The sequence below is a fragment of the Leucopleurus acutus genome, assembly GCF_964270905.1.
Source record: "Leucopleurus acutus genome assembly, chromosome: 10".
Taxonomy (NCBI): domain Eukaryota; kingdom Metazoa; phylum Chordata; class Mammalia; order Artiodactyla; family Delphinidae; genus Leucopleurus; species Leucopleurus acutus.
In genome coordinates this window covers 39,358,683-39,372,618 of record NC_139153.1, presented here as the reverse complement: position 1 = coordinate 39,372,618, position 13,936 = coordinate 39,358,683, and the positions used below count along the sequence as shown (strand labels likewise).

The 13,936-nt window shown below is 48.7% G+C and overlaps 2 protein-coding genes across 4 annotated transcripts in view; both read right to left on the bottom strand.

The window, feature by feature from the left end:
• Positions 1–3,298: 3,298 nt before the first annotated feature.
• On the bottom strand, positions 3,299–4,447 carry GPX1 (glutathione peroxidase 1). Its single transcript, XM_082847339.1, has 2 exons — positions 4,132–4,447; positions 3,299–3,857 (listed from the first exon to the last, which is right to left on the bottom strand). Exons 1-2 carry the CDS (start codon positions 4,390–4,392, stop codon positions 3,498–3,500), a joined length of 621 nt encoding a protein of 206 aa, XP_082703465.1. The 5' UTR covers positions 4,393–4,447; the 3' UTR covers positions 3,299–3,497.
• A 1,485-nt stretch (positions 4,448–5,932) lies between these two features.
• RHOA (ras homolog family member A) overlaps positions 5,933–13,936 on the bottom strand; it is a 51,103-nt gene continuing 43,099 nt past the window's right edge. For all 3 annotated transcript variants that reach the window (XM_082847959.1, XM_082847960.1, XM_082847961.1), the window contains 3 exons: positions 12,355–12,475; positions 8,331–8,461; positions 5,933–6,843 (listed from right to left, as the gene is read on the bottom strand). In XM_082847959.1, coding sequence (XP_082704085.1) covers positions 6,670–6,843; positions 8,331–8,461; positions 12,355–12,475 — 426 coding nt within the window. In that variant the 3' untranslated portion in view covers positions 5,933–6,669. The remainder of the gene's footprint in view (positions 6,844–8,330; positions 8,462–12,354; positions 12,476–13,936) is intronic.

Genomic DNA, 13,936 nt, shown 5'->3' with positions numbered 1-13,936 from the left:
CTCTGCAGTGGAAGTGCAGAATCCTAACCACTGGACCACCAGGGAAGTCCCCAGCTAACAATTCTTTATGAAATGTCCCTTCCCTCAGCTCTTTGACTCCATCCATCACTGTTCCAGCTGTGCCTCTCTGCCATCTGACCCAGAAACACTGTGAATTCATAGGCCTCAAGTTTAGGCCACCTGATCTTCTTCTCGTCACTCTCCCCAGGTGAGACCGTATCCTCTCCAATGGCTACTTACTGACCCCTTGACTAGACCTTTGTCTCCAACCCAAATTCCTTTTCTGAGCCTCTTGTAAGCACCTGCTCCAGATATCTCCATCTGGATGTCTCATGCACCAAATCTGAATCTAAACACTTTTCTTCTCCCCACACCTGCTCCTCCTTGTAGTACCTGATTGTCAGTGATGCCACCTTTCCACCTCAGACCTTCACACACTGAACTGCCTGCCTGTCCACCCTCCATCAGCTTGTTCCTCAGCTAACTGCTCCTTAACCTCTCTTCAGCTTCACTGTCACTCCCTCCAAGAGACAAAAGCGTGATCCTCCCCACTGGGCCAGGCCCTCTAGTTTATTCTCAAAGTACCCCATACTACTCTCATAGAACTAAATATGCATTTAGTAATTATAGTCTTTCTGCTTTCCTGAGGACTGTATCCTGGCACCCAGCAGAGTATATGGCACAGGGCTGAATGATGAGTGTTGCAATAAAGGAGCAAAGGGCTTTTAGAGAAGAGATGTGGGGTTTAAGGAGGTCAAAGATGGCCTAGGTATACCCAGATATACCCAGGTGAACAGGTTGTTAGTTTCCATTCCAGCAGTCAGATTTGGAGTCTACAAATAATCCTCAAAAATCCCTGGGGCTTCCCTGGTGGCACAGTGGTTGAGAGTCCACCTGCCGATGCAGGGGACGCGGGTTCGTGCCCCGGTCCGGGAGGATCCCGCATGCCACGGAACGGCTGGGCCCGTGAGCCATGGCCGCTGAGCCTGCGCGTCCGGAGCCTGTGCTCTGCAACGGGAGAGGCCATGGCAGTGAGAGGCCCGCGTACTGCAAAAAAAAAAAAAAAAAGAAAAAGAAAAACAAAAACAAAAATCCCTGACCCTGTTTTTTTGTTTGTTTTAAATTTTATTATTTTTTTTACTTTTGGCTGTCTTGGGTTTTCGTTGCTGCACGCGGGCTTTCTCTAGTTGCGGAGGGTGGGGGCTACTCTTCATTGTGGTGCATGGGCTTCTCATTGCGGTGGCTTCTGTTGCAGAGCACAGGGTCTAGTTGCGCAGGCTTCAGTAGTTGCAGTGTGTGGGCTCAGTAGTTGCAGCGTGCAGGCTCAGTAGTTGTGGCACACGGGCCTAGTTGCTCCATGGCATGTGGGATCTTCCCAGACCAAGGATCAAACCTGCGTCCCCTGCCTTGACAGGCGGATTCTTAACCACTGTACCACCAGGGAAGTCCCCCTGACGCTGTTTTGAGTGGAAAGTTATTCTCTTTATATTAATTGACAAACACTGGCTGATTCATGCTATACACAAGGCCCTATGGACCCTGAGGAGATGACCAGCCCCTTTCCACCTCCCAGACTTTCACCCTCTGGGGAAGCAGACCAGTCACTCACAGATGTAATCAAGACTTTTGGTTCTGAGAGGAGCACAGATAGAGTGGGGTCTCAATGGGGAACAGAGCTCTGTCTTGTTACCTCAGAGGGGACTCAAAAGCGAGGTGGAGAGGCCTTGCAGCCAGAGGGAGGTGGGCCTGTTTTGATGATGGAGAGAGAGGGAGCCAGAACAAATACAGCCCTTAATGACCTAAGGGCAGGCAGAGGGGGAGGGCAGCAGCAAAGATGCCTGCTTAGGGTTAGAAGAAAAGTTCTTGAGAGTTGGTTAAGACACAGAAGGGACTTGAGCCACCAATTTGAGCATAAACATTGGGACCCAAATCCTCTGGACCTTGTTCTGGACTGATAACACATATCTGGGTGCTTGTCTGTCCCAATAGAAGCTTCACTGCATACAAGCCCTGCAGAGTCCCTTGTATTGTGATAGGAAGTGCCTCTAGGTCTGTCTCAAGAGATTACTGACAACAGGAACAACAGATGGAGAAGTTGGACCTGAGCCATACCTGAGAAGCAGCGCTGGCCTCCAAGATACACGCCTATCCTAAGCCTGACCATGCAATTGCAACTGCAAGGCATGGTCAGAACAACCAGTTGTATACTCTTCTGAGTACCTGAGAGGCAGCAGCCAGCAAGCGCAGCATCAGAGCAGATAGAAGCACTGGATAGCGCTATGCAAAGAAGATCTAGCAAAGTAATGGGGAAAGAGTTTTGTTGCATAAGCTGCCAACTGTGCAAAGTGGGCTTGTATGGCCCTAACGCTTGAGGAGTCTGTTACCAAGTAAGGACTTGCTGCCCAACACACATAGAAGCCAATACTATGGCACCCACTTTTGAGCAAAGAGCTTTATTGTGAGGTTGACTGGCAAGGAGACAGGAGGCAAGGCTCTCAAATTTATCTCCCTAATCTGGGGTTTGGTCAAACTTTTTTGAGTTAGGGGAGGATGGGTTCATAGGTGGAAGCACTGGTGGGGCAGGTTTTGACTGGAGGGCTTTGGAACTTGGCCATTTATGGTAAGGTATGGTAAAGGGGACTTCAGCACTGGGTCTTCCTGGACAATGGATCTTTCACTTCTGAAAGGGTTCCAGCATTCAGGTTCTGGTCACATCTGGGTTCTTTTGGTTCTGTGTGGGGGAGGAGGGGTGGAGGTGGAAAACCTTGGTTCCAGGCATTATTAGAATTCAAAATTTCTCCTCTGCTGCATGACTTGCGGTTTTGTTCTGCTATCTCTGAAGAACAACTCAGTATCTTGTTATCAACAGAGCAGGGCCAGTTTGGGCTGGTTCTGCAGTTACAAAGCCAGTAAGTGGGAGCCCATGGTGTTATTTTTTGTGAAGGTCATTTTGAGCAGAGCAAATACTCAGAAAGGAGAGGCCAAACTACTGAGGATAGGCAGTCAGCCTTCGAAATTTCTTCCTCTTTTTGAAATAAAGACTTTCTCTTGTAACAGAGCCTCAGGATGGCCCTGCTGCATGTCCTGGCAGAGGGAGAAATGCTGAGACAGGAGCTAGGATTCCCACATAGGAAAGAGTGAATTCTACAGCAGACAAAATTTTGGGATGTTCAGGCTTGGCTAGGTAATGCCAGCCAAGGAATGGGGGCTTAAGCTCCCAGCCCTATGACAATGAGGTTAGGTTAGTAGGAAAGGTGTCCCCATCTGACAATGATACAGGACATACACACAGTTCTGCTCACACTCAGCACTTTATTAATGAGAAAGCTGTGGTCTGGGAAAGGGGAGGCTGGGATGGACAGGACCAGTGCCCATCTCAGGGGATTTTCCTGGACATCTGGCATTCCTCCATGCAGGTTTAGAGGAAACACCTTCACGGATAAAATCCCCAGAGGGCAACGCTGTGACTGCCAAGGAGCAGGGGTAGGAGGGGCACCCTAGGCACAGCTAGGCCCCTGAGACAGCAGAGCTTCGATGTCAGGCTCGATGTCGATGGTCAGAAAGCGGCGGCTGTACCTGCGTACGGGCACACCGTCTGGGCCCACCAGGAACTTCTCGAAGTTCCAGGCAACGTCGTTGCGGCACACCGGAGACCAGGTGATGAACTTGGGGTCTGTCATGAGGGCAGTGGCGTCGTCACTGGGCGTGGGCAGAGCCTCCCGAAGGAAGGTGAAGAGCGGATGTGCCTTCTCGCCATTCACCTCGCACTTCTCGAAGAGCATGAAGTTGGGCTCGAACCCGCCGCCTGGTCGTACGTACTTGAGGCAATTCAGGATCTCCTCGTTCTTGGCATTTTCCTGCGGGAGGGGAGAGCAGCTGGGACCCGGGGCTGCGAGGGGAAGCGAAGCCTTCTAACTGAACATTGTTTCTCCATGAGTCACTAGACTCTGGCCTTTCTTGCACAACCCCAGGGTGGACCTCAACCCCAGCCGGGACGAGCGCCGGAGGGAAGTGAGCCGGTGGCCCGCCTCTCCGCCCCCAGGGCGCGCAGCTGCTGGGCCCGGCGGGTCGTCCGCCGGCCTTCCTAACCGCGGTCGCACGCCCACCCCCGCTCCGCTCTGCCAGGCGCACCTGATGCCCAAACTGGTTGCACGGGAAGCCGAGCACGACCAGGCCCCGGGGCCCGAGGCGCCGCTGCAGGTCATTCATCTGGGTGTAGTCCCGGACAGTTGTGCCTCAGAGCGACGCCACATTCTCGATGAGCAGCACCTTGCCCCGAAGTGACCCCAAGTTCACGGGCTCCCCGCCGGCCAGCGGACGCGCAGAGAAGGCGTACACCGAGCGCGGGGCCGCTGCAGCCAGGGCGGCCGCCGAGCGCTGAGCGGCACACATGGCGTAGGTGCACAAAAAGGGCAGAGCCGCGGGCTAGACGAACAGGGCGGGCCGGGAAGCGCCTCCTTTTAACAGGCGGGCGACCGAGGTCATGTGGCTCGGGCACTTTTCCGGCCGCTCCTACACCCCTCCCCCGCTCGGTCCCGCCTCATCCGGCCTCTGTCCTACGACTGTGGTCCCGCGAAGCTGGAGGGTGCGGTCGGGCCGGATGCGGACACCGCCCAGACCGTGCCGAGGCGCGGACGCGTTTGGCCCCGCCCAGGGAGCGCAGCGCCGGCGCTGTGGCAGTCGCCCGGATTATCCAGCCCAGAGCCCAGGCCGAAGAGGGCTCCGGATTCTTTCTCAATGGTTCTTCAGGGATTGGGGCCCGGCACGGGGAGACTCGCCAGCAACAGAATCTTTCGCTGCCTGTGGCCACACAGCCCTCCCAGCCTATGCCATATTCCTACTCCCCGAGAAAGTGCCCTATTGTCAGGCGCAGAGGGAGTTATGACTTGTGATGATGGTGCAGTTAGCAGCAGCTGCCAAGGCAAGTCCTCTGTGTTGACACTTCCTGGTTCTAGGAAGGTTAAGTTGGAGGAGGGTGGGCAATGCTGGGGAGAAAGGGGGCGGGCAGCCAGGGCTGGACGCCAAAAGCCAGCTCTTTCTAACCCATTTGCTTGCATTCTGGGGCTGCCCTAGACTGTGTTCTCCTCCTGGCCTCTGGTTTCCCTCCTACTTTTACACCCCCAGTGTGGCACTACCCTTACACAGGTTTTCTGGGGTCACTACTCAGGCCCTGCTCCAGACCCCTGGAGGGGAGGCCAAAAGCATGCAGGGCCAAGGGGACTCAGTCGATTTCAGACCATCCTCAGCTTCATCTGGAGCTCAGGCAAGGAAGTAAAAGACACTGAAAATGGACAGGTAGTAAGAAGAGGAAAATATCACACTAAGATTTGTCCAGAAGAACGACTGCTTGGAGTACCCCTCAGTCGGCTGCATTCCCTACCCCACCCTACTCTGAACTTGAATGGCACATAAGATAATCACTTCCACCTCTTTGGCAGAAGCCGGGTTAGTGCCAGCTTTGGGGTGGGGGTGGGCAAGCCGGTACTTTGCCCCCTGAAGGAAACTTCCAAGGTGAGCTAGGCAGAATTCATCCTCCATTCCCAGCCCTGAAGAGAGCCAACACAAACACCAGGATACAGGAAGTTTAGAAAACTGCCTTTATTCTATTAGTAGTTGGAAAAATTAACTGGTACAGAAAAAAAGTTTAGTCAGCTGGAGAGGACAGAGAAACCGTGGGCCACCCAAGAGAACTGGTGGCTCCTCTGGGAGGGAACCTGGATACAGTGAGAAGAAAGAGCACTGTGAACTAGAGCCAGACCCTGCAGTCCAGGTGAGACAGGTTATGCCACCTTCTGAATTATCTAAATGCCTCAGGCGTAAAACCAAATTCCTATTTACTTAGCCCAGCTCTGGGGAAGGGGGTACTGGAATATGTGGGGCCGAAAAGGGGAGACATGGCCATCTTTTATCAGAGAAACTGACAAAACAGGAATTTAAAAAATGAATTTTCCATCTGACTTTATTTTCAAATACACTTTCTTTTTTTAAAAAAAACCAATACACTTTCTGTGAGGATGACAAATATCAGTATTAGGAAATCCAATTATACAAAAAATACTACATCTAGTCTGGGGTAGATATATTTATTTTTGGTAACATACATTAAGCGGCACTAATTACACAGTAACTATAAGGTAACTAACATGAAACCACAGAACTGTAACTTTGCCACAGCTGCGTGGACTTGGGCCTTTCTGGCTGAGCACATTTTCAAAAAACTGGATTGCCACCCAGAGCTATGCCAATGAAATCTGTTAAAATGAGTAAAGCTCTGAAGTGGTGACTCACCAGAGTACCTTGCAGCTGAAAGATGATAGGCAGGACATGTTAGTTATAAAGTAGTTACAGCCTAATTCACAAAAGTTACCAACTGTTTCTCTTTCTAGAAAGAAGCAAGAAGTTAGGAAATTCCTTGAATTAGCGCCTAGTGTGTCAGGTGGGAGTGCAGAGGAGGGCTGTTAGAGCAGTGTCAGAAGGACCCTGGTGGGTCAGGTGGGTTGGACATCATTAATAATCATGGTTGGCTTCTAAATACTGGTAGCAAGATGACTTCTGATTTGTAATCTTAGGTAAATTATAGATAAATGAAAAAGGCCAGTAATCATACACTAAGATTAATAAACAGCACTTCAAAATTAACCGCATGAGGGCTGTGCTTGCAGCAGGGTTTCACAAGACAAGGCACCCAGATTTTTTCTTCCCACGTCTGGCTTGCAGAGCAGCTCTCGTGGCCATTTCAAAAACCTCCCTCACTCCATCTTTGGTCTTTGCTGAACACTCCATGTACCCAAAAGCACCAATCCTGTTTGCCATATCTCTGCCTTCTTCCGGTTTCACTGGCTCCTAGCAAAGAGAAGAGAGCACTTTTAGTTAACAGCGTTACATACATATAGTAAGTAGGTGTATCCAAATTCATCTCAAAGACTGCTTTTAAAAAGCTGCCGAGGGCTTCCCTGGTGGTTTAGTGGTTAAGAATCCGCCTGCCAATGCAGGGCACACGGGTTCGAGCCCTGGTCTGGGAAGATCCCATGTGCTGCGGAGCAACTAAGCCCATGAGCCGTAACTACTGAGCCTGCGCTCTAGAGCCCGCGAGCCACAGCTACTGAAGCCCGTGTGCCACAACTACTGAAGCCCGCGCACCTAGAGCCCGTGCTCCGCAATAAGAGAAGCCACCACAATGAAAAGCCCACACACCGCCATGAAGAGTAGCCCCTGCTCGCTGCAACTAGAGAAAGCCCACACACAGCAACAAAGACCCAATGCAGCCAAAAATAAATAAATAAATTAATTAAATTTTTTAAAAAAGCTGCCGAACTCCCAGATTTGAGTTCTGTCTTATGACACTCATATGGGGTGACCCCCCACCTCCAATATATAAAAAATCCCTGTCAAACATGCTCTTCTCTGGGAAGTAGAGAGAAAAGGAGAGGCCAGAGAAGCCCTAGAGGGTTGAGGGAATCAAGGGCAAAATTACTCAAGCTGTTGATCCAGGGTAAGCCCTTGGGTCTTCTTGTAGTTAGCTTCACAGAGGACTGAATGCTCAGGGAAGGAAACAGATCCTGACCTTCACATTCAGACAGAGAAACCTCAGGAGAACCCGTGCAAAACACCTCAAGGCACTCCTCCTGCAGTGGGGAAGTCCTATCATTGGGCCACCTGGCTTCTCAGAAGCCAAGATGTCACCTCCATCATCACTTTTTAAAAATTTTTTTTTATGCTTTTTTTTTTTTTTTTTTGCGGTACACGGGCCTCTCCTGTTGCGGAGCACAGGCTCCGGAGGCACGGGCCCAGCCACTCTGCGGCATGTGGGATCCTCCCACACCAGGGCATGAACCCGTGTCCCCTGAATCGGCAGGCGGACTCCCAACCACTGCGCCACCGGGGAAGCCCCACCATCACTTTTATAAAGGCATTAGGGCTCTCTGTTTGGACTCCCTGCCATCAGGATTTCCTGATTCTTCAGTTCCCACCAATTTATCTTTAGCCTCACATATACGAAAGTAATAACTGGAGAGGGAAATCAAGAGCCTGATAAAGTTCCTGCATCTGAAGCACTGACTATTGCTGTGATGGTCCTTTCTCAGGCAGGCAATCTTTGGAGCACAGCACTACCTCACAAGAGAGGTTCCATCTTACAGGACTAGGGAGTTTTAGGGACCCCCTCTATGCAGGCCCGAGTCAGTGAGGGCCGGATGGACAGAGAGAGGCTTCTGGGACTTTCTCTGAAACAGCCTGGTCTTTGGGGGTTTCTGCTGGGTTCCCTGAACCTCGAACCCAGGCCCCGAGTTTAAGAATGCTACAGGAAGACAGAGCCCTGCCCTAGACCATACCTGCTTCATCTTGGCTAGCTCCCGCCTTGTGTGCTCATCATTTCGAAGATCCTTCTTGTTCCCAACCAGGATGATGGGCACGTTGGGACAGAAATGCTTGACTTCTGGAGTCCATTTTTCTGGGATGTTTTCTGAAAGAAGCAAAATGCACATAATTTGGGGATACATATAATTCTATCTTGAAGGATCTCCAAAAACCCTAGTTAAATTGCAAAGAAACTTCTTGAGAAATATGCCGGACATTTAATGGAATTCCACTAGTTTCAAAACCATGAAAAAGGTAAAATCTAACCCCCCTTCTCTTATGCACAGAATCACCAGCTTTTCTCAGTCCCACCAAGGAGCTCAGCTCCTCTGGAGGTGGCACCAGGTAAAGGCTCTGGAGGAGCAAAGGATGGCTCCACAATGGTGCCACCTGCCCCAAGAAGGAAGGCTCCCCACCAGCCATCCATGTCACTGCTGGCAGATGATTCTGACCACAGCTTACAGAAGGAGTCCCCATTCTGGGGCTATAGCTGGCTCAGGGTTCACATGTTTTCTCTACACTTACTCATGGGCCCTCAGCATGACCTACCCTTGGATTACTGGTATTTCAAATGGCTTGAGTGGCTTTTGAAAATGAGTAATAACCAGCTGTAGCTTCTTGCCAATACTGTAGTAATTTAGTGGACAAGTGGCCTGGGTTCAACCTCACACACCCACTACCTTGAACATCTCAGTGTCAGGGATGACACTATAAAATGGGGATAACAGTAATACCTTACATGAGGTTATTTTGAGTCAATGCGTACAGAATACTTAGTATGATGATCATTTAAATGGTACTGATCATAAGACTATATTTTAGGAGTAAACTGTTCACTCTCTGACTTCAAGACCAAAAGGCAGGAGCTGGAATATAAAAGATGCTCTGCCTTCTGGCTAGAAGGTACAGAAGCTACATGAATAAGGTCAGGAAAACTCATAATTCTACACTTCACTCTTCAGCACACAAGACAGACATTTGTCTGCTTCCTTCCTCCTTTGCTATAGCGGCTAGAGTCAATCACTAATGTGACAACTTAAAACTCAAAGCCTTATTCTAGAACAAAGGGGTTCCCAGAGAAGTGCAGAGCAATCAAAAGACAAGGGCCAGCATATCTAACAGTGAAGGCAAACAGCCTCAGCACTGAATCTTGCTCTTATCTCTGCACCCTGTGGTCAGTTTTCAGTTCAGGTGCAACAGTGATCACTTTAAAGAGAAGGTGAGATCCCATCACTCCTTTGTTCAAACCATCCAAAAGCTCCCATCTCACTCATGATGAAAGGAGAGGTCCACACCATTAACCACATGGCTCTGCAACCCTCGCTCCACTCCCTCTGCTACAGCTACACTAGACTCCTTCCTTCTGCCTGGGAAGCTCTTTTGTTGGCTATCTGTGTTGGCCTCCCTCACCTACTTCAGGTCTCTGCTCAGAGGTTTCCTTTTCAGTGAGGTGGCTGACCATCCTATGGTCATCTTCTAAAACAGCATACTACCATGGCCTATTCCATACCCACCTCTATGAATGTTATTTGTAACATTTCTTGCTACCAGATTTACTGTGGTTTTTGCTCTTCTGTCTCCCTTCATCTAGAATATAGGTTCCATAAGTAAGCACTCAATAATTATTTGCTGAATATATAAAATTATTACTCCAATAGTCCCCTCCACCCCCCAGAATTCAGGACATGTAAACTGAAATGAATTGCCTCTGTCTTATCTTCACTTTTCATAAATGATTTTAAAACATAATTTTTTACTTTTTAATTCAGTGATGGCAATCGCCTATGATTGCTCCCACCTCCAAAGTAATCTGATCATATCAGGACACATCACTTTACATGGATTTACACTGGGGTGCTTTAGGGGCCACTGGGAATTCCATAAAGCCAGAGAAAAGGAATCCTTATCTAGGATCAAGGGTCAGCAAATGAAATTTTGCCCGGAGTCTACTTTTATACGTGAAGTTTTACTGGAACAGAGCCAAGCTCTGTTGTGCTACAACAGCAGAGTTGAGTAGTTGTGGCAAAGTTCAGGAGATCCAACAGAGAACACATGGCCAACAAAGCCTAAAATATTTACTATTTGGCCTTTTACATAACTTTGTTGACCCCAGGCCTCAACTAGAATCTAGACTCTAGACCAACTGCCAGTGAGACAGCAGAGGTTCCAAAAAGTAAACTACTGTCACAGGGTTGGCCAGCAACAGGGCTGAAACCTGCACACCAACATTCTGATTGCTGATCAAACTTGTTACCCTACACCTAGACTCAGTGCCATGGTCTAACATCCAACCAGGTAAAAACAAAGTCCAGCATTAGGTTCACATTAGCTTTTCAGTTTCTTGATGTAGACGTTTGAGTTCCCAAGACACATTTTACTAGGGCAAACTACCAGTGGACTTCTCTCCTACTCCCTAGCCAAGATAAGAGAACTTTTAAAAGGCCCTTGGCAAAACCAAGCTAATTTAGTCAGCTCAGCAAAGGGGCGCTACCTACCTATCATACTACTGCAGTGACCAGCAGTCTCTCTAGGTATGTTTGTATTTCAGAGAGGGAGATCAATCTCTCTTTGCCTCTTTTCTTTCTACCTCTGCTCTCCTCCCTAGAACCTGCCCTCTGGGGGAGAGGATAGCAAGAAACAAGTCATAGTAAACAAACAGAGGTCAAAAGCTGAAGACTTCCTTCGAGACCAGCAGACACAGTCTTAAAAGAAAAATGTGAGACTGAAGAAGAGTAACTTTTTTGCTCTGAAGGTACTTTTGTCCCTAAAGGATTATACCTTGGATGAGGCGGCAAAGGGCACACAACCCTCCTCATTCCTATAGGCAAAGTCCATGATGTGTGTGTCTGAGGGGAAGGTGTCACATGGCTCCATTTTCTCTCTAAAGCTCAGCCTCTAGGGGCTTCTAACAGTCCCCGCAAAGGAAGGCAGATTAATTTGAAAACCAAAACTAAAACACAACTGTTAAAAACGAATCAAAGTGAAACAATGGCAGAGAGCACCCACTCTGTCTCAGTTCTGGGAGATATTGCACAGGGGACTCAATCTCAGCTTGGCTCCTTGGGCTGCATGACCTTGAGCAAGTGGTTCAAAGTCTCGGAGCACCTCCCCCAGTACTGTCATTAAAGTGAGTACAAGCATGACACAGAAAGGCTCACTCTAACCCTAACTCCCCAGCAACAGCCCAGGCCACCAGCAGGTCCTCAACAGTCATCTGTGTTAATGATAATCTCCTTGGCCCACATGCTGCCCTGTAAAAACAGAGCACTGCAGCACCAAGCAAGACATTTCGTCATCTTCAGTACAAACCGAAAGCACATTCTGTTTCAGGCCTTGCTGCCTTGTTTTGCAAAGTGTGAGGTCAGCATCATTCCCTCTTTTTTTGAAGGAAAGCAGCTTCTAAAACATGTGGCCAACTAAGCTAGTGGAATGTCAGGTTCAAGTCTCTATTAGCTAAGACACTTTATAAAACGGCTAAAATAGGGCTTAGAAACATTACCAGGAATCACCAAGTCATCAGTCGGTCTAGATTTTGGGAAGCAGCAGGCTCAATATCAAGTACTGAAAAAAGGTGTGGACACCCAAAGAATACCTTCCCCAAATCTTAGTCCAAAAAATAGCTTTGAGGAATGCCCTGGTGGTCCAGTGGTTAGGACTCCACGCTTTCACTGCTGAGGGTGCCGGTTCAATGCCCTGGTCGGGGCAAGCTGTGCAGCGCAGCCCCCCCACCCCCAACCAAAAAAAGACAAAAAATAGCTTTGTGTTCGGAACCCAACTACTCTACAAGGTAGACATGGCAGTCATGGGAGACCTAGGCGGAAAAGGGACTCAGGGCTCAGGCTCTACAGTCCCAAGGCTCTAGGACTCTGGCCAGTGATGATTCTTTCTCTGAAACTCATGTCTGCTTTTCAGTCACTTGATGCCCAGAAAGGACCTGAGAAACCAAAGGTCGGCCAGGCACACATGCAGTGACAAACATCAGGCTGCAGGGCTACTCACCTAAACTATCAGGGCTGTCAATGGAGAAACACATCAGTATAACATCAGTATCCGGGTAGGAGAGAGGCCTCAAGCGATCATAATCTTCCTGCCCAGCTGTGTCCCACAAAGCCAACTCTACCTATGATAAGAAAAATAAACATAAGAGTGCAGGTTAATCCTACCACTTACTTTCAGAAGAAGTGACACTTAACACAGTACCTTCAAATGATAGACTGTCCAAAATAGTAAACTACAGGAGTGTTCACTTTTATTAGAATCAAGCCTGAAGGTCGGAAGGGGTATTTAAATTGTTTTAGGTTGAAATTTCTCAAAATTGCAAATTTTATAAACAGATGCTAGAATTGAATAAAGTACCTAATTCAAAATGTCAAGTTAAAAATAACTTTGTAGGGACTTCTCTGGTGGCGCAGTGGTTAAGAATCCACCTGCCAATGCAGGGGGACACGGGTTCGATCCCTGGTCTGGGAAGATCTCACATGCCGTGGAGCAGCTGAGCCCATGTGCTGCAACTACTGAGCCTGCGCGCTAGAGCCCGTGAGCCACAACTACTGCAGCCCGTGTGCCTAGAGCCCGTGCTCTGCAACAAGAGAAGTCACTGCAACGGGAAGCCCGCGCACCGCAACAAAGAGTAGCGCCCGCTCGACGCAACTAGAGAAAGCCCACACACAGCAACGAAGACCCAATGCAACCAAATAAAGAAACAAACAAAAAACTTTGTAGCTTGTAAGTACTTAATTACAAATAACATTCTACATAGGAAAGAAAGTGAATGAACAAGAGGGGAAATCAACTGTAAACAACATGCTACTAGGTATACAAGGCAAGAGAGGGAAAAACCAGAACAAGTAACTTTTCCTAATACATTCTCACTCAACCATTTCCTTACTTTGTCTCATCATTCTGCTCCAACATGGAAACGTGGAAACAAGACTGTATTTGAGTTGATGGGTAAGAAAAGACACCATCCTGGGTGTTAGGCAAGGTCTGAGCTGACAAGAAAGGCCTATGGCTCTGCCTTTACTGCTCAAAAAAATGTATGAATGGCTGAATGAAAGCATCACATAGGTAGGAGGGTACTCCTTTCACACCTGGGAACCTACTCACTTTCCAGTGGTAGGAGGGCAAGCTGATGTCTGGGCTCTGGACGTAGCCCCGCTTCCACACTGTCCAGCACTGCAGTCAGCCCTGTCACCACTTCTTACAGTCACAGTGGATTTTTAACACCCTTTGCTCAGGAGCCCTTTGGGGCTCAAGGAGTTCTCCCTCCAATGCCTAGGATAGCCTTCTATTCCTAACACTTTCAGAGCCCATATTTCAGAGTTTCTAAATATTATTCCTACCTTAAAGTTGATGGCTAATTATCTCTTTCACCTTGAACCTCTGTCTCAGGATATGTCACTCACAACTTCCACATGTCCCATTGCGCCTCTGTCACACACACATACCATCAGCTTGGTATAGGAATCTGTGACATACTGATGCCCAATCCTCACAGCTGGTCTGATCTCAGGATGGTACAGCGCATTCATTCTCTGCCAAATCCCACTCCTCTGGCTCCTCCACACCTCATGGGTATTCA